This window comes from Dasypus novemcinctus, chromosome 9 (genome assembly GCF_030445035.2).
Source record: "Dasypus novemcinctus isolate mDasNov1 chromosome 9, mDasNov1.1.hap2, whole genome shotgun sequence".
Taxonomy (NCBI): domain Eukaryota; kingdom Metazoa; phylum Chordata; class Mammalia; order Cingulata; family Dasypodidae; genus Dasypus; species Dasypus novemcinctus.
The window spans coordinates 62,724,938-62,751,311 of record NC_080681.1 but is presented as its reverse complement, the minus strand read 5'-3'; the positions used below and the strand labels follow the sequence as shown (position 1 = coordinate 62,751,311).

The 26,374-nt window shown below is 37.5% G+C and overlaps 1 protein-coding gene across 5 annotated transcripts in view; it reads right to left on the bottom strand.

Annotated features, from left to right (window-relative positions):
* Positions 1–26,374, bottom strand: part of DNAI4 (dynein axonemal intermediate chain 4) — a 172,707-nt gene that overhangs the window by 136,254 nt on the left and 10,079 nt on the right. For all 5 annotated transcript variants that reach the window (XM_058303377.2, XM_058303376.2, XM_058303379.2 and 2 more), the window contains 2 exons: positions 13,004–13,188; positions 11,709–11,821 (listed from right to left, as the gene is read on the bottom strand). In XM_058303377.2, the coding sequence (XP_058159360.1) occupies positions 11,709–11,821; positions 13,004–13,188 (298 nt within the window). The remainder of the gene's footprint in view (positions 1–11,708; positions 11,822–13,003; positions 13,189–26,374) is intronic.

The following is a 26,374-nucleotide window of genomic DNA, read 5'->3' as shown; positions in this document are numbered from 1 at the left end:
GAAGCTCCATTTCCCAAAAATGGGGTAGGAAAAGACAGTTAGGTATCAAGATCGGCTACTGATTAATAAATAAAAGTGGGGTAGGAAGAGACATTTGGGCACCAACATCAGCTACTGATTAATAAATTTGGCTGGCTAAAGTATAACCCTAAGAACAGCTAAAGTTTGAACCTGTCCAAGTTGGAAAAAGGCCAATAGTCACCATTTTTACTCCATTCCAGCATGAGAGGAAGCTGGGCTGATTGAAAATCACAAGGATGATAGTGACCAGGTTCTTTCCATCCAGATCTGACTGCAGCCCTGTCCTAGGCCTCAGCCCCACCTGTGGCAGGGAGGAAGCTGGCAGGATCTGCACCAGCCTCTTCAGGTAACTGCAGGTGCTTTCAGATGGCATAGACTGAACAGTTGGACACCTGGGGTTCCATCCCCGCACCCCAATAAGATAGGAGAGGAGCTGTGTTTCCTCAGTCTCTCAGGGCTACTATAGGCACTTTCAGCCCACACAAACCGGTTTGTTGAGTGCCTTCATTTCCATCTCCCCTCCTCCAACCCCCTAAGATAGGAGGGGGCTTGGATTTCTTAAATCTCTCTGGGAAACTGCAGGCACTTTCAATTCACACAGTCTGGATACTTGAGCACCTATAGCTCTGTCCCTGACCCCAAAAGGATAAGAGGGGAGCTCTCCTCAGGCTCTCTGGGTAACTGCAGGTGCTTATGGCCCACACAGAGTGAAGAGTCTATAGCTCCATCCCTGCCCCCAAGTAAGGCAGAAAGGGAGCTGTGTTTCCTCAGCTTTTCTGGGCAAAGACAGGCACTTTTGGTCTGCATGACCTGGACTGGTGGGTACCTGTGGATCCATCCCCATGCCTCAATAGGATAGGAGGGGCTGTTGTTTCCTCAGACTCTCTGGGCAAGCAGACACTTTCGGCCTACACGCACTTAACTGTTGGGCATTGGTGATTCCATTTCCACCCCCTAAAGAGCAGAAGGGACAGTACTACCTCAGACTTTCAGGGCAACTGCAGACACATTTGACCTATATGAATTAGATGGTTGGGCATTCCAGAGGGTCTATCCCCACCCCTGGTGTGTGTGTGGGAGGGGGGGAAGGGGGGCAGTGCAGTGCTACATCATTCTACCTGGGCAACTGTGATCATTTTGGGCCTGCACAGCATAGACTGCTGACCGAACCTACAGCTCCATTCCTCCCCCAGACAGGGGAAGAAGGAGTGTGAAGCTTCATCAGACTCTCCAGGCAACTATAGATGATCTTGGCCTGCATAACTTAGATTATTATACATGGCTGTGCCTCTGTCCCTACCCTGGCAAAGGAGAAAGGTGAGCAAGGTGGATAGCTGGAACCTCCAGGCTTACAGCACCAACTACACCCTCAGCTCCTGCGATACAACCAGCAAGGAAGAAAGACCAAGAAAGCCCTAAATGAAAGAGAAAAAACTGCACCCAGAATTAATACATCTAGTAAGCCAAGTATGAAGACACAAAGAAAAAATTACAATCCATACCAAGAAATAGGAAGATATGACTCAGTTAAAGGAACAAGATAAGCCTCCAGATGACATAAAGGAAATGAGACACCTAATCTTAGATGTTCAAACAAATCTCCTTAATAAATTCAATGAGATGGCTAAAGAGATTAAGGATATTAAGAAGACAATGGATGAGCACAAAGAAGAATTTGAAAACATACATAGAAAAATAGATCTTATAGGAATGAAATGAAAGGTGCAATAAATGAAATTAAAAATACATACATCAGCAGATTTGAGGAGGCAGAAGATAGGATTGGTGAGCTTGAAGACCAGGCCTCTGAAAGTGAACATACAAAAGAAGAGATGAAGAAAAGAATGGGAAAAATTGAACAAGGTCTCAGGGAACTAAATGACAGCAAGAGACATGCAAACATATGTGTCATGAGTGTCCCTGAAGGAGAAGAGATGGGAAAAGAGGCAGAAGGAATATTTGAAGAAATAATGGTAGAAAATTTCCCAACCCTATTGAAGGACATGGATATCCATGCCCAATAAGCACAATGTACTCCCATCCAAATAAATCTGAAGAGACCAACTGTGAGTCACATACTAATCAGAATATCAAATGCCAAAGACAAAGAGAGAATTCTGGAAGCAGCAAGAGAAAAGCAATGCATAACATATAAGAGATCTCAAAAAGATTAAGTGCCAATTTCTCATCAGAAACCATGGAGGCAAGAAGGCAGTGGTATGATATGTTTAAGATACTGCAAGAGAAAAACTTCCAGCCAAGAAACATATCCAGCAAGGTTGTCTTTCAAAAGTGAGGGCAAGTTTAGGATATTCACAGAAAAACAGAAACTGAGAGAGTTCATAACAAACAGATTGGCTTTGCAGGAAATATTAAAGGGTATGCTACTGTCTGAAAAGAAAAGACAGGAGAGAGAGGCCTGAAGGAGAGTCTAGAAATGAAGATTATATCAGTACAAGTCTAAAAAGAGTGGTGAAAATAAAATGAAAGATAAAATCCAAAGGTCAATATGGGTGAAATAAAAACTGCCTTTACAGTAACAACATTGAGTGTTAATGGATTAAACTCCCCAATCAAAAGACACAGACTGGTAGAATGATTAAGAAAATATGAGCCATCTCTATGCTGTCTGCAAGAGACTCACCTTAGACCCAAGGATACCAATAGATTGAGAGTGAAAGACTGGAAAAAAATATTCCACACATGCAGTAACCAAACCAAAACAAAACAAAAATGAACAACAGCAACAACAACGAAGGCCAGCATAGCTATACTTATATCAGATGAAATTAACTTTAAAAGACAATAGTATGTGTAGGGTGTAAGGGTATTGCTGTGGAAGGGAAAAGGTTTTGTGGTGGATGTATGGGAGTGCTGTATATTATATACATGCATTGCTGTGGTCTAGGGCTCCTGTGAGGAGAAGCTCAATAATTAGGGGAAAAAAAAAAAAAAAAAAGAAAAAGATAGGATGTAGAATTTTTTCCAAGTCAACACGTATTCTCTATCTAACCTTTAAACCCATCGCTATATGCCATTCCCTAGTAAGGGACCCTGACATTATATTGGGCTTCAAATTTCGGGGAGTTCTGGATCACACAGTGTTTCAACAATGGCAATGGAGGGATACTGGTATAGGATACCATTGACAGGTGATATATGGCTGACAGGGAGCTGTACAGAACATATGTCCAGGGTGCATGGTAATGTTTGGATATACTCATAGTGGCAACAATTAAAAACCACAGCAGGGGGGGTACTGGGTTCCTGGCCAGTGGTGCTCTGTTGTGGTCCCTAGGGGAGCAGCGACAGTCTCCCAGGTGCAGTGGCGGGGACCGGGAGGGAGTGAGGGTTCAACAGTGAGCCCCTGATGCTAATGACTATGCTTGTGAGCTGATAAACCTAAAATAAGAACAAGGCCTAGAGCAGCATTGTGCCTGGGAATTTCCTCCTGTCAGCCTTCATGTTACTCAAATGTGGCCAGTCTCGAAGCCAAACTCAGCATGTAAATGCAATGCCTTCCCCCCAGCGTGGGACATGACACCCGGGGATGAGCCTCCCTGGCACCGAGGGACCACTATCAACTACCAACTGATGATGCAACTGGAAAATGACCTTATCCGGAAGGTTCAATGTGGATCAGCAGAATATCCCTGTCTACATAAAATAACAAGTCTTTAAAATGCTGTTTGACCTAATGTAAGGGGGAAATGGAAAGGAGAAATGAGTTTATATGGCTATGAGTCTCTAAAAAAGAGTCTGGAGGCTGGCAGAAGGATTGCCCTTATGCACAACTGAGCAGAGTCTGAGAGACAGATAAAGCAGATACAACCCCCAGATATTGGCTCCTTTGAGGGCTAAAGAGACCCATGGGAGTTATGGTCATGGCCGATGGGGTTAACTACCAGGGCAGATGGCCCCTCTTTGGAAATGGTGTTTATGTGAGATGAATCTGGACTCAGATGGGATCTCTCTTCATAAGACTTTCATGCTAATGTGCTGGAGGTGCAGTTAGTGTTGGGGTTTAAGATATATTTAGGGGATCTGAATCTCTGGACTGACAATGTGATAGCCAGGTCCTGAGCCTCAACAGACTCCAGCACCTACAATCTGATTTATTGGACTTACCACACTCAGCTAAGATGGAGTTGAAGAAGGACAACCACCACACCATGGAGCCTAGAGTGATTACAACTGAAAGTGGGAGGATTGCATCCAGCATCCATGTGGAATCTGAGCCTCCTTTTGACATAGAGGTGCAATGGACACAACCAATCCAATATCCACATAAAAGAGGTGGCATTGGATTGGGAAAAGTGGACATGGTGGACGATGGGTATGGGGAAAGGCAGGAAGAGATGAGAGGTGGAAGCGTCTTTGGGACATGGAGCTGCCCTGGATGGTGCTTCAGGGGCAATCACTGGACATTGTGAATCCTCACAGGGCCCACTGGATGGAATGGGGGAGAGTATGGGCCATGATGTGGACCATTGACCATGAGGTACAGAGGTGCCCAAAGATGTACTCACCAAATGCAATGGATGTGTCATGATGATGGGAACGAGTGTTGCTGGGGGGGGGGAGGGGTTGAATGGGACCTCATATATATATTTTTAATGTAATATTATTACAAAGTCAATAAAAAAATAAAAAGAAAAAAAAAGACAACAGTAATGTGCAGTCTGAGGAGGAAGTCAGGAAAAAAAATTCCACTTACATAGCAATTAAGAGAATCACATACTTAGAAATAAGCTTAATCAAGGATGTAAAGCACTTGTATTCAGAAAACTACAATGCACTGTTAAAAGAAATTTAAAAGGACCTAAATAATTGGAAGAACATTCCATGTTCATGGTTTGGAAGATTAAATATCATTAAGATGTCAATTCTACCCAAATTCACATGCAGATTAAATGCAATCATGATAAAAATTCTGTCAGCATTTTTTAGACAAATGGAAAAACACAGATCTCAAATTTATTTGGAAGGGTACGGGGTTCCAAATAGCCAGAAATATCTTAAAAAGGAAAGCAAGGTTGAAAGACTCTCAGTTCCAGACTTTAAATCATATTACCTAGCTATAGTGGTAAAAACTGCATGGTACTAGCATAAAGATAGACACATGGACCAATGGAACCAAATTAATGGTTCAGAAACATACCCTCACATGTATGGCCAAGTAATTTTTGACCTGTCAAACCCACCCAGCTTGAGCAGAAAAGTCCATTCAACAAATGGTGCTGGGAGAACTGGGTATCCACAGCCAAAGGAAAGAAAGAGGACCCCTATCTCACACCTTATACAAAAATTAACTCAAAATGGATCAAAGACCTAAATTTAAAGGAAAGAACCATTAAGCTTCCAGAAAAAAAATGTAGGAAAACAACATCAAGACCTGGTGGTAGGTGATAGATACTTAAAGAAGATAAGAGGAGGAGTGAGGACTACTGATGCTTAATAAATGTAGAAATTTTAATTAACTTTACCGTAAAAGTGTGGAAATGTATAGAGTTCATGGTAACACATGATAGTGAGTAACAACTGGTTTATAAATGGGAATGTGGCTAGAAATGGTTGTCTAGGGATGTAAATGTCAATTGAAAGAAAACTAGAGAATAATCTAGGGACAGAAAGACACATTCAACTCAGAAGTGGATGAGAATTGTGGTTGATGGTACAGATGCAAGAGTGTCCTTCTGTGACCTAAAGCAGATGTACGTCACTATTGCAAAGTGGTGAAAATGTGAAGAAGTATGGTAAAAATACAACTGGAGTGACCTATGGACTGTGGTTAACAGCAACACTGTAATACTCACATATTTATGCCAAAGATGTCAATAACAGGGGAATATGGAAAAAGTGTGCCAAATGTAGACAATGGGACTATGGTTGTTGGTAATAGCCTGATGATATTATCTCATAGTCTGTAAAAATGTTGCACCACGGTGTGGTGTGTTGATGAACGGATGTTGTATGGGAATTCTATACATGTGCATGATTGTTTTGTAAGTTTACAACTTCTGTAATAAAAATATATTTAAAAAAACAATAGGGTGGGTTAGGGTAAAAATACACCAAATTTAAGGTATGGACATAAGTTAGTAGTAAGATATTGATATTCTTTCATAATTTGCAGTAAATGTCTCACAACAATGCAAGGTTTTGGTGGTGGATTGATGAATGGGACCCCTGTATGATGTTATACATGTTTGTTTTGTAAGTTCAAAACTTCTACTGTATACTTATTGTTTATGTATGTCCATGTAGGAATGATTTACTTCAATAAAATTTCAAAGAAATTTAAAACATAAAAAAAAAAAAGCAATCAACTTTTATATATTGACATTGTCTTCTGTGACCCTGTACGAATCATGCTTATTTACTCCACAGTTTTTTGGATTCCTGGGACTTTTCTATATAGACAATTATGTCTGAGAATCATTGACAGTTTCATTCTTTCCTTTTCAATCTGTTTAACTGTTATTTCCTTATCTTATTGTACTAGGCAGGATATGCGATACAGTGTTGAAATGGGTGGTGACAGAGGACATCCTTTCCCTGTTCTGGACCTCAGGAGGAAAATATACATACTCTCAATATTAAAAATAATGTGAGCTTTGGTATTTAAAATATACCCTTTATTAAGTTAAGGAAGTTATCTTTTCTTGTTTTTTGGATTTTTTAATATTAAGGGATATTGAATTTTACTGAATACTTTTTCTGCATCTTCTGATATGATTATCATTAAATCTGTTAGTTTGATAAATTATGTTGACTGATTTATAAATACTAAACCGGCTTTGCATTCCTGCAATGAAGCCCATGTAGTCTTGATGTATTGTCCCTTTTACTAGATTTGGTTTTCAAAAATATTTTGTTAAGGGTTCTTGAATATATGTTTATAAGAGCTAATGATTTGTGGTTTCTTTTTCTGGAAGGTCTTTAGCTTTGGAATTTGGGTAAGGATGGTTTCATAAAATAAGTTGGGAAATGTTCCCATCTGTTCACTTATTTCCTGAAATAGATGGTATAAAAATATTTCTTCTTTACATGATTGGTAGAATTGACCAGTGAAATAATCAGGGCCTGGTGTTTTCTTCCTGCAAAGTTTTAAACTAGTGATTCATAGTTCTTAAACAAACATAGAGGTATACAAAGTATCTGTTTCTCCTTTAGTGAGATTTGGTTGTGTCTTTAAAGAAATTGGTCCATTTCGTCAAATTTATCGATTTGTGGTCACAGGGTTGTTCACACTATTTCCTTATTATCCTTTTAGGTCTATGGGATCATTAGTGATAGCAATTCTTTCATTCCTTATATTGACAATTTGTACCATGTTTCTTTTTTTATTGGAAAGCCTAGCTTGAGTTTTATCAGTTTTGTTTGTCTTCTGTTTTCAAGTTCATTGATTTTAGCTCTAAATTTATTTCTTTCTTCTGCTTACTTTAAGTTTTTTTTTAAAGACTTACTTATTTTTTTATTTATTTCTCTCCCCTCCTCCCCTCCCCATTGTCTGCTCTCTGTGTCCATTCACTGTGTGTTCTTCTGTGTCTGCTTGCATTCTTGTCAGCAGCATCAGTAATCTGTGTCTCCTTTTGTTGTGTCATCTTGTTACATCAGCTCTCAGTGTGTGCAGTGCCATTCCTGGGCAGGCCGTACTTTTTTTATGTGGGGCGGCTCTCCTTGTGGGGCACACTCCTTGCACGTGGGGCTCCCCTATGCAGGGGACACCCCTGTGTGGCACAGTACTCCTTGAGCACATCAGCACTGCACAAGGTCCAGTTTACCACACTGGTCAGGAGGCCCTGGGTTTGAACCCTGGACCTTCCATATGGTAGGCAGATGCTCTATCAATTGAGCCAAATCCACTTCCCTGCTTTAGGTTTACTTTCTCTTCTTTCTCTAGTTTTCTAGTTAGAATTCTAAGTTATTAATTTTAGATCTTTTTTCTTTTCTAAAATATGCATTTTGTGGTATAAATTTCTAGCTTTGGTGGTTGAAGCTGTATAACCCCAGAAAAACATGTTGGTAAATTTAATCCATTCCTGTGGATATGAACCTATTGCAAGCAGGACCTATGGTGAAGTTACTACAGTTAAGGGAGGTGTTTTTAAACTTTTTTGTCCATGGACCCCTTTGCCAGTCAGGTGAAAACCATGGACCCTTTACTAAGTCCACATTAAACCGTGTATTATTTATTAAATATATTATATTATACCCAAACCAACAATCCCCACAGGAATAATGCCTTTTTGAACCTCAATTCAAGCTTATTAAGACCTCTTATTAAGAACCCCTGAGTTAAAAGTGTGTCCCACCTCAATCAGGAAGGGCCTTAATCCTATTACTAGAGTCCTTTATAAGAGAATGAAATTCAGAGAGAGTGAGATAAAGCCACAGAAGAAAGAAACTGAGATTTTCTGGAACTTGGAAGAGAAGGGATTGAGCAGTGCTTAGCTGCCATGTGCTTGCCATGTGATAGAGGGGCCAAGGATTGCTGGCAGCTAGCCCCACAATGCTGGTCTTCAAGGAGAAAGCATCACTTTGATGATGCCTTGATTTGGACTTTTTCCCAGCCTCAAAATCATAAGCTAATAAATTCTTATCGTTTAAACTAAATCATTTCATGGTATTTGCTTGAGCAATCTAGGAAACTAAAATACTAGCTATATTAGTCAGCCAAAGGGGTGCTGATGCCAAACTTTGTTGGCTTTTATAAAAGGGTACTTATTTGGGGTAGAAGCTTATAGTTACCAGGCCATAAAGCATTAGTTACTTTCCTCACCAAAGTCTGTTGTCACATGTTGGAGCAAGATGGCTATGGATGTCTGCTATGGTTCAGGCTTCCTGGGTTCCTCTCTTCCTAGGGCTCATTTCCCTCCAGGCTCAGTTGCTCTGCTCTTTCCACAAGGCCAAATGTAAACTTTCAGGCAAGTGGCTCTTCTGTCTTCCTGGGGAGCTCTGCCATGTCTAACAGAGACTTCTCTCTTTACTCATGTATCTGCTTCTCTGTGTGCTTGCTTCCTGGGCTCTAGGATTAAAACTCCAACCTCCCTTCTCTGCAGTAAATTTCCTCTGTGAGTCCCTACCCACTAAGGGGGCAGGGACCCAACACCCTAATGATGCAGCCCAATCAAAGCCTTAATCATTATTTAATCAAGTAAAAGTGAAACCTCTGAATCCAATATAATCTAATATGCCAAGAGGAATAGACTTAATTTGCAAACATAATTATCTATGTTTGGAATTAACAAATAATATCAAACTGCTATACTAGCATTTCTTTTTTCTCTTATAATTTTCATCTCTCTGCCTACCTTTTGTATATTGTATATTGTATACTGCATTAAAGTTCTTAATATAGTAATTATTTTAAATTCCTTACCTGGTAATTCCCAAATCTGTGTTCTTAATCTTTGCTGCAAACATATTATCACCTGGAAAGGTTTTAAACTCTTGATATTCAGGCAGCATACCATAATAATTAAATCTGAAACTTGGGCAGGGGACCTAGACATGAGTACTTTTTCAATACTAATTTAGAATCACCTCAGAAATTTTTAAATATATTTATATCCAGAAAGATGCTAGAGTAGGCTCACACACCGGCTTGCAAGAGCCAATTGTCAAATTGTCAGGAATCTTATGAGTCAACTGTTAAACATAATCACTATTTAAAATTAAATTATATAAACTTACAGTTAAATTCTATTAAAAATGAAGATAATAACTACTGAAAACTCATTACTTCCTAATTATGTTACTAAATTTTTCTATTATAAAAACTCTTGTAGTTATTTACATCTATTGTATCTGTAGGGTAGAAATAGTATAATAGTGTGTTACTAAGAATCTCTCCCCAAATTCCTGTATAGTAACTTCATGTTAGTAGCTTGAAATTGGCTTTGATGAGTTTTTATACCATTAAAATTGGCAAATGCTACAAATCAGGAATTCAATTCCCTGCCCCAGAGCGGGAAGTTAAACATTTATTAACACACCACTTACTTATGATTAACACTCACTCCCAGTTATTTCAATTCATTTGGGCTAGAGTGAGACTTGAGTATGGTGATTTTTAAAAGGCATACCAGATGATTTGATATGCAGCAAACATCTGCTCAAGTCTAAAGGAGAAGCCAAGTGGTAGAAGTAGAATTGTTTAGGTGTGATTCACTTTAGAGACTTTGTAGTAGGAATTCACCAGACCTGATCAAGATGATATAAATATCTATATTATTTTTTAAGATGTCTGGAGATGGATTTGTGTTGACTCTTTGTTTTAGATTTAGCAGAGAAGGTCTCAAGGCAAACCATTACATAAAATTTTAATCTTTAACTTAATCTTTATCTTGAACACAATTCAAATACATTGAAGGGTTTCTGAGCAAAGGAAGATGTGATCAGATTGGGTTTATTTGTTGTTTTGTTTTGAAAAGATCATTCTGGCTGCAGTTTGGAAAAACAAATTGGAGAGTGGCAAGAATATATGTAGAGTGAGCTGGGGAACGTAATGACAATAATCCAGTCTTCCCTGTCTTTCTCTGATAGGATGAGCTACACTCATTCAGGAGACATTGCTGCTTGGCTAACTAACTCCTTTTCTTCACTTCTTTCCAGACTCTCTTGAAGCTAGAATGGCCATGTGACACAGTTCTAGTCAAGAGATGAAAGTAGACATATACCAGAAGGTGGAAGTCTTCTGGGAAAGCTTTTACCTTCCTCAAAAATGAGGGAGTTGGGACTGGTGCTATCCCCTTTCTCCTTCTTTCTGTCTTTAATGTGGATATAATGCCCAGAGCTGGAGTAGATATTTGAGACCATGAGACAAGAAGCAAGAAGAAAAAGCATAAGGAGAGACAAAAGCAAGCAGCCAAGTCAGAGTCTGTCATAATTCAGCCAGAAAATCAGAGCCAAAAACTGCCTACCACTTATTTTAATAAGAGAATAAGCCATTTATTTGTTTAAGCTAATTATTAATTGGGTATTCTATTACTTGTCAGAAGCATTCCTATTACATCTCTTAACACCAAAAAATTAAAAAAATAAAAAACAAAAACAAGTCTATCATACATCACTTTTCCAACCTTATCAATGCTTTCACTAATTCCTCATTATCAATCATTTCAGAGGAAATTACATCCTTACTGAACTTCAAGGTAAAAGACCCTTAAGTTCTTACCCACTTCTTTCAGAACTTTTGATCAACTATTATTTTCTCATTCTTGCATATTCACTTTCATAACCATTTGTATTTTCTCTGTTTCCCTGCTTGGGTTGGGTTTCTCCTGAAAAATTCCCAATCTTCCTTAAAAACCCAATTCAAAAATTAATCCCTTTTTCTGTATCGTTTTTTTTTTCTCTTGAAAGGGGTTAATCACTCCTTTTTAAGTGGTTCCATTACATTCTGCATGTATCTTATTATAGCATTGATCAGGCTGATCAGAATTACTTGCCTCCCTAGGTAGTTAATGGCTTTTAAAACAGGGCCAGGGGTGGCTGAGGTTGGTTGTGTAAATTACCTCGAGAATTTGAAATATTCTCCTAATTCTCATGTAGCTACTCCATGGGCCAGCACTGGTAATCATTACCATAATTCCTTTTTCTCAAGTACTTGACATATCATAAGTATGTGTGCTAAATAAATAGTACACTGTTACTGAAGTAAGTAAGTGTATTTTCATTACCTGTAAAACTAGCCAATCCTTCTCGTTTATACGATGATTCTTCTAGGTCTTCTGCTATTGACTCATTTGTTGATACACTTGACTTAGAAACTGTACTGCTTCCTAAAGCAGACCTTTAATAATGAATAACAACATTATTCATTTATTTAGATGTCTTATAGATAATGAAAAATATAATTAGAGCACATTATCAGATGGAGAAATCAAATACACTCAAATTATATAAGAAAAATAGATGAAACTAAATTAGTTTTCTAAACAATGGGCTGATTATTAATGTACTTTAAATAAGTCATTTTAATATATTTTAGAGATAAAAGTCACATGCATGCTTAAAGTTCTTCAATGAATTTCCAATATATTTAGGATAAAATATAAAACGTTATGATATAGTCCAAAACATGGCCCACCAACCCACCCTCCTCACAATCATTCTTTCCTTTGTCTTAAATACTCTACTTACATTGCCTTTTTTTTGTTGTTGTTCCTTTTAATATTTCCTCAAATTTGTGAAGCTCTCTTACTTCAGGGCTCTCTTACTTCATGAACCCTTCCCTTCATTTGTCACATGGATTCGGTTCATCCATCAAATCCCACGTTTAGTGTGATTTATTTGATTTTATAAAAGTTTTTTCAAGATTTAATTTTTTAAAAATATCTTTGTATTCAGCAGGAAATCAGTTTTTAACAAATCCAAAACAATTTTATTAAACATGAATTTAACAGTACTCCATAATATTTCGTAATTCCCCCTTTCTTCCCTCCTAGTTTTTATACCAGTTGTTTTCCTAAAAGGCTGGGTTCTGCTAATGGATTAATCCATTGTTTTGCAGAACACTCCCATGGCTTTTATATGCAAATTGGGAGGCAGGTTTTAAAGCAACATTTAACTGCTTAGGATTATAAATAAGCGAAAAATCAAACCCAAGGAAAACAGAAGAATAAGTGGAAAGGGAAAGCCAACCCTTACCAGTTTCAGCATAAATTTAAAAGAAAACTGTCTACTGGGAAGTTGTTAACTTTAGGGTACATGATGTAGTCTCATAGTTTGGTTCCTCAGAACATCTTCAGTAAAATCTATATTGTTCACAAATGCTTTGGTGTGAGTTTAGACGAACTTGTAAGGATAAGCAGAGCTCTGCAACTAATTAAAACATGAGAAGAACACAGAGATGGCATGCTAAGATAATAGAGTGGAGCTGAGAAACTGGTGCCAGCTGATATCTAAATATACACGCAACTTAAATGGACAGTATTTGTGAAATAAAAAAGAACTATAAAATAGTATACTCTACCTTGTAAACTGTCCTAGTATACTAGGGTTTATTGTATTCTGATAAAGAGTATGGGAAGACATAAATTCTGATCCAAGTGATCCTTCTTGTGACGTCAAAAGTTTATTTGGCTTTACTGTACCAGTAAGTGGATCTGGATGATAAAGAGGTTGAGGAGTAACATCAACTCCATGTACATCAATCACCTATAGAAAATGGTTATTTAAAGTGAGATAAATGAAAAAGATGGGGTTTCTGAAAAAGTTTCTAAAAAACAGAAATAAATACCATAGGGGGAAAAATACGTTTCTGGGATAGAATAAACATTAAAAATTGAATGGAAAAAAACCAACTGGTACAAGATTTTATGCTTATAAAGCTTCTTAACTAGGCATACATTTTAATGTTTAAAGTCATCCATATTGTATAAATTAATATACATTAATTTCAGAAAAATTCAGAAAGATATATTTTCAAACATCTGAATAAGTGTTCCTTTCTCTCCACATCCTCTCCAGCACAGGTTGTTCTCTGCCTTTTTAACAGTGGCCATTCTAACAGGTGTGAAATATATCATTGTAGTTTTGATTTGTATTTCCCTAATCATTAGTGACATTTCACATTTTTTTTCCACGTGATTTTTGCTGTTTATGTTTCTTCTTTTACAAATGTCTAGTCAAGTCTTTTGCCCACTTTTTAATCAGGTCATTTGTCTCTTTATTGTTGAGTTGTAACATCTCCCTATATATCATTGATGTTAAACCCTTAGCTGATATGTGATTTCCAAATATTTTCTTCCATTAAGTTGACTATCTTTTCACACTTTTGAAAATGTCCTTGGAGGTGCAAAAGTGTTTAATTTTGAGCAGGTCCCATTTATCTATTTTTTGGCTTTGTTGCTTGTGCTTTGGGTGTAAGGTTCAAGAAATTACCATTTACCACACAGTCTTAAGATTCTTCCCTACATTTTCTTCCAGTAGTTCTGTGGTCTTGGCTTTTACATTTAGGTCTTCGATCCATTTTAAGTTGATTCTTTTAAAGGGAGTGAGATAGGGGTCTTCTTTAATTATTTTGGTTATGAATATCCTGTTCTCCATTTATCGAAAATACAGTTTTGTCCTATCAGCTTGGCTTTGGTAGGTTTGTCAAAAACCAAATGGCAGTAGAGGTGAGGGTTTTTTCTGGATTTTCAATTCTACTTCATTGATTGATATGTCTATCTTTATGCCAATACCATGCTGTTTTGACCACTGCAGATCTGTAAAATGTTTCAAGGTAAGGCAGTGAAATTCCTACCATGTTGCTCATTTTTTAGAATGCTTTTGGCTTTTTGGGTACACTTTCCCATCCAAACAAATTTGGTAATGGTCTTTTCTATTTCTGGAAAGTAGGCTGTTGGAGTTTAGATTGGTATTGCATTGAATCTATACATCAGTTTGGGTAGGATTGATGTCTTCACAATATAGCAATCTTCCAACCCATGAACGTGGAATGTCTTTCCATTTGTTTAGGTTTTTAAAAATTTCTTTTAGCATTGTTCTGTAGATTTCTGCATGTAAGTCCTGTACTTTTTTGTTTAAATTGATTTCTAGGTATTGCATCTTTTTGTTACTATTATAAATGGAATTTTTTTCCTGATTTCTATCTCAGATTGCTCTATACTAGTGTACAGAAACATTACTGCTTTTTGTATGCTGACCTTGTGTCCTGCCACTTTGTTGAATTTTTTAGCTCAAGTAGAATTTGTCATAGACATTTCAGAATTTTCTAAATATAGGATCATGTCATGTGCAAATAGTGAGAACTTTACTTCTTTTCCTATTTGGATGCCTTTTATTCTTTTTCTTATCTAACTGCTCTAGCTGGAACTTCTAGTACAATGTTTAATAACAGTGGTGACAGTGGGCCTCCTTGTCTTACTTCTGTTCTTAGAGGGAAAGCTTTCAGTCTTTCCCCACTGAGCGATATGTTGGCTGTGGGTTTTTCATATGTGCCTTTTATCATATTGAAGAATGTTCTTATCCTTTGAAGTGTTTTTATTAAGAAAGAATGCTGGATTTTGTTGAATGCCTTTTCTGCATTTATCATGATCATTTTCCCCCCCTTCAATTTGTTAATGTGATGTATTGTTAATTGATTTTCTTATGTTGAACCAGACTTGCATATAAGAAATAAATCCCACTTGGCTGTGATGTATAAGTCTTTGAAAGGCTTCTGGATTCTACTTGCAATTATTTTGTTGAGAATTTTTGCATCTATGTTCATTAGAGAGATTGGTCTGTAATTTTCTTGTAGTGTCTTTATTTGGCTTTGGTATTAGGATGATGCTGGTTTCATAAAATGGTTTCGGTAATTTTCCCTCCCCTTCAATTTTTTGGAAGAATTTAAACAGGATGATATTAATTCTTGTAGAAATGATTGGTGGAATGCACCTGTGAAGGCATCCAGTCCTGAACTTTTCTTCATTGGGAGATATTTGCTGACCGATTCAATCTTTTTAAATATGATTGCCTTGTTAAGTTCTTATATTTTTTGTAGTGTCAGAGTAGGTTGTCTGTGCATTTCTAGGAACTTGTTCATTTCACTTAGGTTATCTAGTTTGTTGATGTACAGTTTCTCATAATACCTTCTTATGATACTTATTTCTGTGGGGTCAGGCCTAACTTCCCCCCTTTCATTTCTGACTATATTTATTTGCTTATTCTTTTTTTCTTTGTTCAGTTAGCTAGGGTTTTGTCAATTTTATTGATCTCAAAGAACAAGCTTTTGGTTTTGTTGATTTTTCTATTTCTTTTTTGTTGTCATTTTCATATATTTCTGTTGTAATTGTTATTATTTCTTTCCTTCTGCTTCCTTTGGGAGTGGTTTGCTCTTCTTTTTCTAGGTTCTCCAGGTGTGTAGTTAGATCTTTGATTTTAGCTATATATAGCTATATACAGATGCATATATATATATGCATTTAGGGCTATAAATTTCCCTTTCAGGACTAGTTTAATTGTATCCCATAAGTTTTGGTAAGTTGTCAGCTTGTTTTCATTTGTCTCAATATAGTTACTAACTTCACTTACAATTTAGGAGTGTGTTGTTCAGCCTCCACACATTCACAAATTTACCTCTTTCATATTATCGATTTCCACTTTCATTCTATTATGATCTGAGAAGGTGCTTTGTATAATTTCAATCTTTTTATACTTATTAAGACTTGCATTGAGACCTAACATGTCATCCAACCTGGAAAATGATCCATGAGTACTTGAGAAGAATGTATAGCCTGCTGAGTTTGGGTGAAAAATTCTGTATAGGTCTGTTAGGCCTAAATTGTTTATCATGGGAAGTGGATGTGGCTCAACTGATAGAGCATCTGCCTACCAAACGGGAGGTCCAGGGTTCAAACCCAGGGCCTCCTGCCCATGTGGTGAGCTGGCCCACGCACAGCACTGCTGTGCATAAGGAGTGCCATGCCACACTGGGGTGTCTGCCATGTAGGGGAGCCCCATGCACAAGAAGCGTGCCCCGCAAGGAGAGCCGCCCTACGAGATAAAAGTGCAGCCCGCCCAGGAGTGGTGCCACACACACAGAGAGCTGACACAGCAAGATTGCACTACAAAAAGAGACAGATTCCCGGTGCTGCTGAGAATGCAAGTGGACACAGAAGAACACACAGTGAATGGATACAAGAGAGCAGATAACTGGGGGGAATGGGGAGAGAAATAAATAAAATAAATCTTTTTAAAAAATTGTTTATCATATTGTTCAAGTTCTGTTTCCTTGCTGATCTACTGTCTAATTGTTCTAGCTAATGATTTATGTGGTATATGAAGTCTCTAACTATTATTGTAGAGATGTCTATTTCTCACTTCAGTTTTGCCAGAGTTTGCCTCATGCATTTTGGGGCACCCCAGTTAGGTACATCAATATTTATGTTATTTCTTTCTGATGGACTGTCCCTTTTATTAATATATAATGGCCTTCTGTATCTCTTATATCTTTTTTTCATTTAAAGTCTGCTTTGTCCCATATTAGTATAGCTACTCCTGCTCTTTTTTCATTACTGTTTACATCGAGTATCTTTTTCCAATCTTTTACTTTCAGCCAGTCTGTATACCTGGGTCTAAATGAGTGCCTTGTAAACAGAACATGGATGGCTCATTTTTTTATCCATTTGGTCAGCCTATATCTTTTGATTGGGGAGAATCCATTCACATTCAATGATATTACTGTAAATGCATTATTTATTTCCACCATTTCATGCTTTGCTTTTCATATGTCACATCTTATTTTTGTCTGTCTTTTTACATTTTTGGTTATCCTTTGTTATTCTTTCTTCTGTACTTTCCTCCAAGCCTCTCTCTCTCCTGTCTTTTTCTTTCAGGCTTTAAGGCTTCCTTTAATATTTCCTGAAAGTTGGATTCTTTTTTAAAAACTCTATTAGTTTCTACTTGTAAATATTTTAAACTCACCTTCATATTTGAAGAACAACTTTGATGGATAAAGAATTCTTAGCTAGCAGGTTTTCACTACCAGTATCCTCATTGTATCATACCACTGTCTTTTTCCCTCCATGGCTTCTGAAGAGAAATCTACACTATGTCTTACTGGGTGTATTACAAACATAATCCAATATCTATTTTTGGAATTTATAACCATATCAAACGACTACATTCCACCCTCTGAATTTCAAAAATACATTAAAATATTGGAAAAAAAAAACCACCTTAAATCAGTAACAATGCAAGCACAAAATTATATCACAATCAATTTAAAGAAATACAGTTTGTCTTGGGGTTAAGTCTTGTCTGCTATTGACCTCTGAAACTTACAAAACAATTTATTTGTTTCCAATACACAAATGGACAAAGGACAAACATTTTCATTACAATAAGGAGAAATTGGGAGGAAACATGAGTGCCGGGGTCCTTTACAGTTCAGTAAACCTGCAGGGCATCTTCCATTCAGATTTCAGACTGACAGTCATTCTTAAGACGATGGCTTCTTCTCCTTGGTGCCTTATCAGAACCCACCCTTCCCACATGCTTGTCCAATGGTCATTTTCTTAGTTCCACCTTCATCAAGGATCTGGGTGTCATCCAAGCTCCAGATATCACCCTCCAAGAGGGTTGGGGTGATTGCCACACCTTACTCAATCTTTGGGCTAGAGTCTTAACACCCCTAGTACAGTGATGTGACGTCAACATTCCCCCTAACCTTTGGCACACAGGCTCAACCCTCTCAGTGCAAAGAGCTGACCACCTGGCCTTTCCTAATTCATGGGAGATAGGTCCACCCCTCTCAGATCTGTGGGATGCTGACCTTAACTGCCCTAATCCTTGGGGAATGTGCTCCACCTTCTCCATACCCTGGGGTGGCAAAACTCTCCCAGAACATAGAGTGGGAACGTCCACCCTCTTTGACTGCTGGGGCAAACTCACTGTCTCTGTACACATGGATGGGATTCCTCTCTTGGCTAATTCCAGATCTTAGCTTCCATGGTTTTCCTCTTGAGGCTGTTTCTCCTTCAATCTCTCCTTTCCATGTCCTTTTTACTCCAGGCTGACAGTGGTTTTGTTCATATGGCTCTCTCAAAACCCTTGTTGGTTGCAGGAAGCAGGGGTCAAAGCCATTAGAGAGTAAGACTTTCCACAAATCTTTCCTAGATAACTGCATTTTCAATCTTGATTTACCAGTTCCAAGTTTAGTTAAGTCCTCCAATGGGGCACTTTCATCTGGAAGCTTGATTTCCAGAGGCTTGAAATTTCCAAAATCAGTTTCTGTTTCCTTTGTGCATAACAGTTTAGTCCTCAGTATATCTCTCTCATCAAGCACTTTGCTATAAGCTGCAAGCAGAAGCCAAGCCACATTCTCCGGGCTTACTTTGGAAATTTCTTCAGCTAAATGTCCAGGTTTGCCATTTTCAAATTCTGCATTCCATACAACACCAGGAGTTTATCTTGCTAAGTTCTCTGCAACTTTAAAACACAGATCGCCTTTCCTCCAGTTGCCAATAACAGTTTTATCATTAAATTCTAAGGCATCATAAAAAGTCTCTTTAGCATTCATTTCACAATTATTTCCTTCTAAGACATTGTCAAAAATAACTTTAGGCTCCATATTGCTACCAACAGTCTCTGCAATGCAATTTAGGCCTTTTCCATGAAGCATTTCACAATTCCTCCAAAAAATACCCCTTACCCATTTATAAAACCATTTCAGCATTTTGGTAATTGCAAAAGCACTACCTCACTCCTTGTACCAAATTCTGTATTAGTCAGCCAAAGGGGTGCTGATGCAAAATATCAGAAACTGGTTGGTTTTTATAAAGAGTATTTATTTGGGGTAGGAGCTTATAGATACCAGGCCATAGCATAAGTTGCTTCCCTCACCAAAGTCTATTTTCATGTGTTGGAGCAAGATGGTTGCCAACATCTGCGAGGGTTCAGGCTTCCTGGGTTTCTCTGTGCTCAGCTCTTCTGTTTTCTCCACAAGGTCAGCTGTAGACTATCAGGTGAATGGCTCTGTCTCTTTCCCCAGGGCTCCAGCTTAAGACTTCAGCATCAAACTCCAACATTAAAACTCCAACATTAAGAACCCTCAACCCTGTTCCTTGTCATGCTTTTTAGTACCCTAATGATGTTGCCCAATCAAAGCCCTAATCATAAGTCAATCATTCCCAGGTACAGATCAGATTACAAACATAATCCAATATCTATTTTTGGAATTCATAACCATATCAAACTTGTATGTGATGGTGTCATACAAGGCATCCCTTGTATGTGATGGTGTGCTTCTTACTTGCTTTCAGAATTTTCTCATTATCTTTGACATTTAATATTATGAGTAGAATGTGTCTTGGAAGTCTATTCAGATTTATTCTGATTGTTCAGTGCTTCTTGGACATATATGTTCATTTCTTTCCTGAGAGTTGGGAAATTTTCAGCTATTATTTCCTCAAATAATCTTTCTGTCCCTTTTCCCTTCTCTTCTCCTTCTGGAACTCCCATGACATGTATGTTGTTGCATTTCCTTTTACCATTCAACACCTTGAGGCCGTACTCAATTTTCTCCATTCTTTTCTACCTCTGTTCTTTTCTCTATTCAATTACAGCTGTTCTGTCTTCTGTATCACTTGTTCTTTCTTCTACCAATTCTAGTCTGCTGTTGTATGCCTCTAATATGTTTTTTATCTCACCTATCATCTTACATTCCCATGAACTCTGTTACTTTTCTATTCAGGTTTTCAAAGTCTTCTTTGTGCTCACTAAATATCTTCTTGATGCCATTTATCTCTTTAGACATATTGTCTCTTTGGAGGCTTTGACATATACCTTTTCTTGGACCATGTCTTCCAAAAAATTATGAGCTGATGTAATTTTTTGCTGATATGTAGTCATCTGATTAGGATGGTGAGCTTACTCAAATGCTAATTTCTCTCTTTTTCATAGGGATTTAGTGCAAGGAGTCTGTGTTACTGCTATTCTTTGATTCTTGGTTCAATCAGTTCTGGGTCTTTAGGATTGTCCCCATTAGATGCTTAAAACTGTGCTCTGGACTCAGTAATGGGTTGCAGACCTGCTTCCTATGGCCTTGGTGAGGGAGGCTGTAAAGGCCAAAAAAAGCCTTCTATTTAATTTCCTCACATGCACTTCTTGGTCTGCCAGAAGATGGCACACTTTGGCAGCTCTTTCAGTTCAATATCTGGTCAGAATGTGTTTGCTGCAACACAGACTGGATCCTGCCTGAAGACTAAGACCTTGTACCTCAAACTTTCTCAGAGGCAGTTCTCCAACCTTCGCTGATGGCCCCCTCCTTTTTCCCAGATAGGAAATAATTCCACTCCCCTCTGGGTCCTCAACAACCAGTTCCCGGTCAGTAGAGAAGGAGATTGTGAGGGTCATAGCTCTTTAATCCTAAGCCTACACCAAAGGCAAATGATGGCACAGACTCACCAGGCCTGGAAGGGCTTGTGGGACAGAGCAGTTCTAATTTGTAGTTCAAAAGCTGAGTCAGCCTTAGGCTGTGACCCTCCCTACCCTTTCCTGGGAAGGAAGGTCCCTGGGACCCCCTTTCTAGCCTCCAGCCCCAGGGTCTAAGAATTCAAAAGTGCTGGGGAGTTTTGCTGGCAGTAGTAGCTGTTGCTTTTAACTCACAATTTTGCAGCCATGATACTTTTCCTTTGTTACTCTCTCTTCTGGGTGGTGTCAAGCCTTCCCCTAGAAGATTTTTTCCCAGGCTATTTTTGTCTGTCCTCTATAGGAGAGAAGGGAGTTCTGTAATTTTCTACTCTGCCATCTTCCTGGAAGTCCTTTATTTTTAAAGCTTTAAATTACATAAATGTTACACTGAAAATATAAGGGATTCCCATATACGCCCCCTCCCTTTCCCACACTCTCTCCCATTAACATCTTTCATCAGTGTGGTACATTTGTTACAATTTATAAACACACTGCTATTAAGCATGGTCTATAGTTTACATTATGGTTTATACTTTGCACTGCACAATTTTATAGGTTTTGACAAAACTTATAAATCCTGTATCTATCATTTCAACATCATGCATAAAAATTCCAGTGTCCCAAAATGCCCCACATTCCACCTATTCTTCCATCTCCCTCCCTCCCCTCATACCTCTGGTGACGGCTATTGTTACATCAGTGTTACAAGTTGTTGTTGTTGTTGTTTTTCTGTTTTGTTTTTAGGTACCAGGCCCAGGCATTGAACCTGGGATCTCATACATGGGAAGCCAGCACTCAACCACTGAGCTGCATTAGCTCCCAAGTTGTTGTTTTTTCATTTGTTTGTTTTTGTCTGTTTTTAGGAGGCACCAGAAACTGAACCCAGGACCTCCTTGTGGGAAGCCTTAGAGAACTGAGAAAGACTTCCAAGAATACTGAAAAGAAGTGGTACAGTGCATAACCTGCATCTTTATTTCAAATTCTTCACCATTAAATGTGACCATTGCTGTAGGTTTTATAGATACCCTAAAATCAACTCAGGCATTTCCTTTGATTCCCAGTTTGCTACGAATTTTTTGTTGTTGTTTATAACCATTTTTTTAAAATATGGATATTGAATTTTTTTAGATACATTCTAGATGTACTGAGATGATCATGCTTTTTTTCCTAAGAATGATCTTACAATCCATGAACATGCTTATTTTTCCATTTATTTATCTTCTTTGATTCCTCTTAACAATGTTTTGTAGTTTCATAGTGTAGGTTTGCACTTCTTTGGTTAACCTTATTTCCTGAGGGTTATTGTGAATAGAATTGCTTTTTTAAAATTTCATATTCATATTGCTCACTGCAAGAGTATAGAAATAAAATGGAATTTTTATATTGATCTTATATCCTGAAACCCTGCTTAACTCATTTATTAGTTCTAATAGATCTTTAGTGGATTCTGTGAGATTGTCTATATAAAAGATTATGGCATCTGCAAATGGAGTTTTGCTTCTTCCTTTCCAATCTGGATGTCTTTCATTTCTTTTTCTTGATGAAATGCCCTGGCCAGAACCTCCTGCATATTATTGAGTAAAAGTGGTAAGAGCGCACATCCTTGTCTTGTTCCTGATCTGAAAGGAAAACAAGTCTTTCACCATTTAAGTATGATATTAGCTGTTAGTTTTTTGTAGATGCCCCTTTGCAGATTGAGGATGTTTCTTCACATTCCTGGTTTATTGAAAGCTTTTATAATGAAAGGATATCGCATTTTGCAAGTATTTTTTCTATGTCTATTGAGATGACCATGTAACTTTTATTTTTTATTCTATTGATATGTTGTATTACACAAATAGATTTTCAGATGTTAAACCAATCTTGAATTCCTGGGATAAATTCCACTTGGTCATGGTGTATAAGCCTCCTTATGTTCTTGCTAGATTGGTCTGTAGTTTTCTCCTATTGTGAAGTTTCCTGGTCTTGTTATCAGGGTAATACTGGCCTCACAAAATGAATTCGAAAGTGTAACCATCTGTTCTGTGTTTTGGAAAAGCTTGTGAAGAGTTGGTATTAATTCTTTAAACGTTTACTGTTCAGCAGTGAAACCAACTAGGCCTGAGCTTTTCTTTGTGGGTAGGTTTTGTTAATGATTAAATCTCTTCCCTTGTTACAAGTCTATTCATGTTGTCTATTTTTTCCTGAGTAATTTTCAATAGTTTCTGTTTTTCTAGGAATGTGTTCATTTCATGCAGGCTATCTAATTTGTTGGCATATAATTGTTCACAGTGCTACTTTATAATTCTTTTTATTTCTACAAATTGTAGTAATGTCTTCTCATTTATTTCTTATTCTAAGAAGTTGAGTCTTCTTTTTCCCTTGATCAACTGGCTAAAGTCTTGTCTATTTTGTTCATCCTTTCAAAGAACAAACTTTTAACTTAATCAGTTTTATTATTTTCTCATTCTCTATTTCATTCTTTTCCACTTTAACCTTTCCTATTTCATTCCTTCTGCCTGCTTCGGGGATAGTTTGCCTTTTTTCCAGTGTCTCAAAAGTAGAAGGTTAGGTTATTTGAGATGTTTCATCATTTTTAATGTAGGCAATTTGCAGCTATAAATTTCCCTCTAACCACTGCCTTAGCTGCATTTGATAAGTGTTGGCATGCTGTATCTTCATTTTCATTCACTGCAAAGCATTTTCTGATTTCCATGATTGCCATTTTGATCTGTTAATCTTACAAAGGTTTCCTTGTGACATTTTTTCTTTTGCTGCTTTCAAGTTACACATCTTTGACTCTGAGCAATTTTACTATGATGTGTCTATGTGTGGGCCTCTTTTGTCTTTATCCAACCTGGAGTTCACTGAGCCTCCTGAATGTGTAGATTATTGATTTTTCATTAAAACTGAAGTTTTCAGCCATTATTTTTCTTCCTTTCTTTCATTCCCTTCCTTTGGAGACTCCCATTACAATTATGTGGGTGCACTTACTCGTGTCCCACATTTCTTGGTGCTCTGTTCATTTTTCTTTTTTCTCTCTGGTCTTCAGCTTGCAGTGTCTATTAATCTATCTTCAAGCTCACCAATTCTTTCAACTGCCAATATATACCAACTTTTGAGCCCCTTCAGTGAATTTCTTATTTCAGTAATTATAAGTACTTATTAACTGCTAAATTTCCATTTGATTCTCTTTTAAAATTTGTCTTTACTTGATGCAACATTGTCATCATTCTTTCATTTCTTTAATTTTCACATAATTGTTTGTAACCAGTGTTCAGTATTTCTTCTGACCCCAAGAGGTCTCTTCCCAGCTCTTTTATTCCCTGGTTCTTTCCTACAAACTAGTTGGCTTGTATTCTAGGCTGCATATTCAATAGCTCTAGGAATCTCTTTCCCTTTTCCATAATCTCTATTTTTGAGAGCAGTCAGGTATAAATTTATCCTTGCTCTTTTGCAAATGAAGTCACTTCTACTGGGAAGTATTATATGCTGCTCTTCTCCCCACATCCCATCCTCTACCCCTGGCAAAATCTATCACCAGGTCTTCTTTCTGATTGACATTCCCACTCTAGGAGCTAAGTGCTAAGCAGAGTGTGGAGTACACTAGCTTGAGGTCCTCTCAGATTGCCTCTCCTGGTGTGGAACCACTGTCTCATGAGCTGGAAGAAAGAGTAACAGTGATTCATTGGTCACAGTGGGAGAAGGAAGCCCTTATATCTCAACTGCACTCACCTGGGAGTTAGGCTCAGTAACAGACAGCAGGGGACAGGATGAGAAATGCTGAAGTTCTGCTCCTTACAGGAAGTTCTCTGGCTAGGTTTTGGGAAAAAGGGAACCCTGTGTTCTTGGTTGTAGCATTCCGGAGTGGAGTTATTGCCTTGCAGAAGTGGGGGGTTAGCAGGGAAGAGATTAATCTTGATTGAAATAACAGACACAGGACTTCCTTGATAAATTTTCTTAGATTTTCTTGAATAAATGTTTCTTCATTTGATGTTTGCCCTTAGGATCATTTCCAGAGGCTTTAAATGAGTATTTTAAAATAATTTTCATCAGTTCCACTGTGTAGCTGGTCAGTTTTCCTCCTCACACTGTTATGCCAGAAGTTGATCTAATTTTCTCTTCCGGCCTACAGGGTCTTTATAATTTCTGAGTTTGGATGCTTTCTTTTTCTTAATTTTTATCACCACAGTTTAAAATTTGGAGAACTTTTCTTTTAACCTCTTCATTACATGATTGTCTTCCATATTTAATTTCTGCTCTCCTTTATTTTCCATCTTCCTTCTTTATTTTACTGTGCTTTTTAAAAATAATTTCTTTACATAGATATTTGGTTGAATAATTTTCAGCCCTTCATCTTTTCTAAATGATTTAAGGCTCTACATTTCAAAGCATTGCTTTAGCTAAATGCCCTAAGGTTCTATTTTAATACCCAGGTGTATTGAGCTACAATTTACATGCAGTAAAATTCATTCATCATTTTTGAGATTAAATTTCAATGATTTTTGCAAATTCATGGAGTAATCTCCCTCAGAAACATTTGTGTCCTTTTTTTTTCAATCCCTGGCAAACATTAATCTGACTTTTGTCTTTATAATTTTACCTTTTCCAGAACCTCATGTGACTGAAACAGTACTAGCAGACTACTGTGTTGAGGTTGTTTCTGCATAAAGCTTTTAGATTCATCGATGTTGTTGCATGTATCAATGGTAGTTCACTCCTTTTTATTGCTGAGAAGTATTCTATTGTATGAAAGCACCATAACTTGTTACTAGTTGATCAACCTTTTTAGTTGTTTCCATTTTGGGTTATTATAAGTAAAGCTGCTATAAAAATTTGTGTAGATATCTTTGGGTGGACATATGTTTTCATTTCTCATGGTTAAATATGTAAAAGAATCTTGGGTGATATGCTCGGTGTTTTTAATTTTTATAAGACTCTGGCGTTTATTGAAGATACTATATAAATTTCATTCCCAGCAGCAATGTTTGAGAATTCTTGTTGCTCTGTATCCTCGCTAGTAGTTGGTACTGTTAGTCTTTTTAAATTTCTAGCTATTCTACTATGAGTGTAGTGGCACTTCATTGAGGTTTCAATTGGCATTTCCCTAGTGACTAATGCTGTTGCATATCTTTTGATATGCCTACGGGCCATCCTGGTGTAATATGAACACAAATGGTTTGTGCATTTTTTTGGGTGGCTGTTTTCTCATTAAGTTAAGAATTCTTCAAATATCCTGCATGTAAGTACTAATCAGATAAATATTTTGCAAAAATTTTGACAGCCCATGGCTTGCCATTTTCTACAAAGCAGGCAAAACAAAAGTTTGAAATTTTGATAAAGTTTGTCTATTTTTTTATGGTTTTCCCTAATCATAGGTCAAATTTTTTTCTAAAAGTTGTATCATTTTAGTGTTTACATTTATGTCTATGGTATGATGTAATAGCCAAGGTTATTTTTTTAC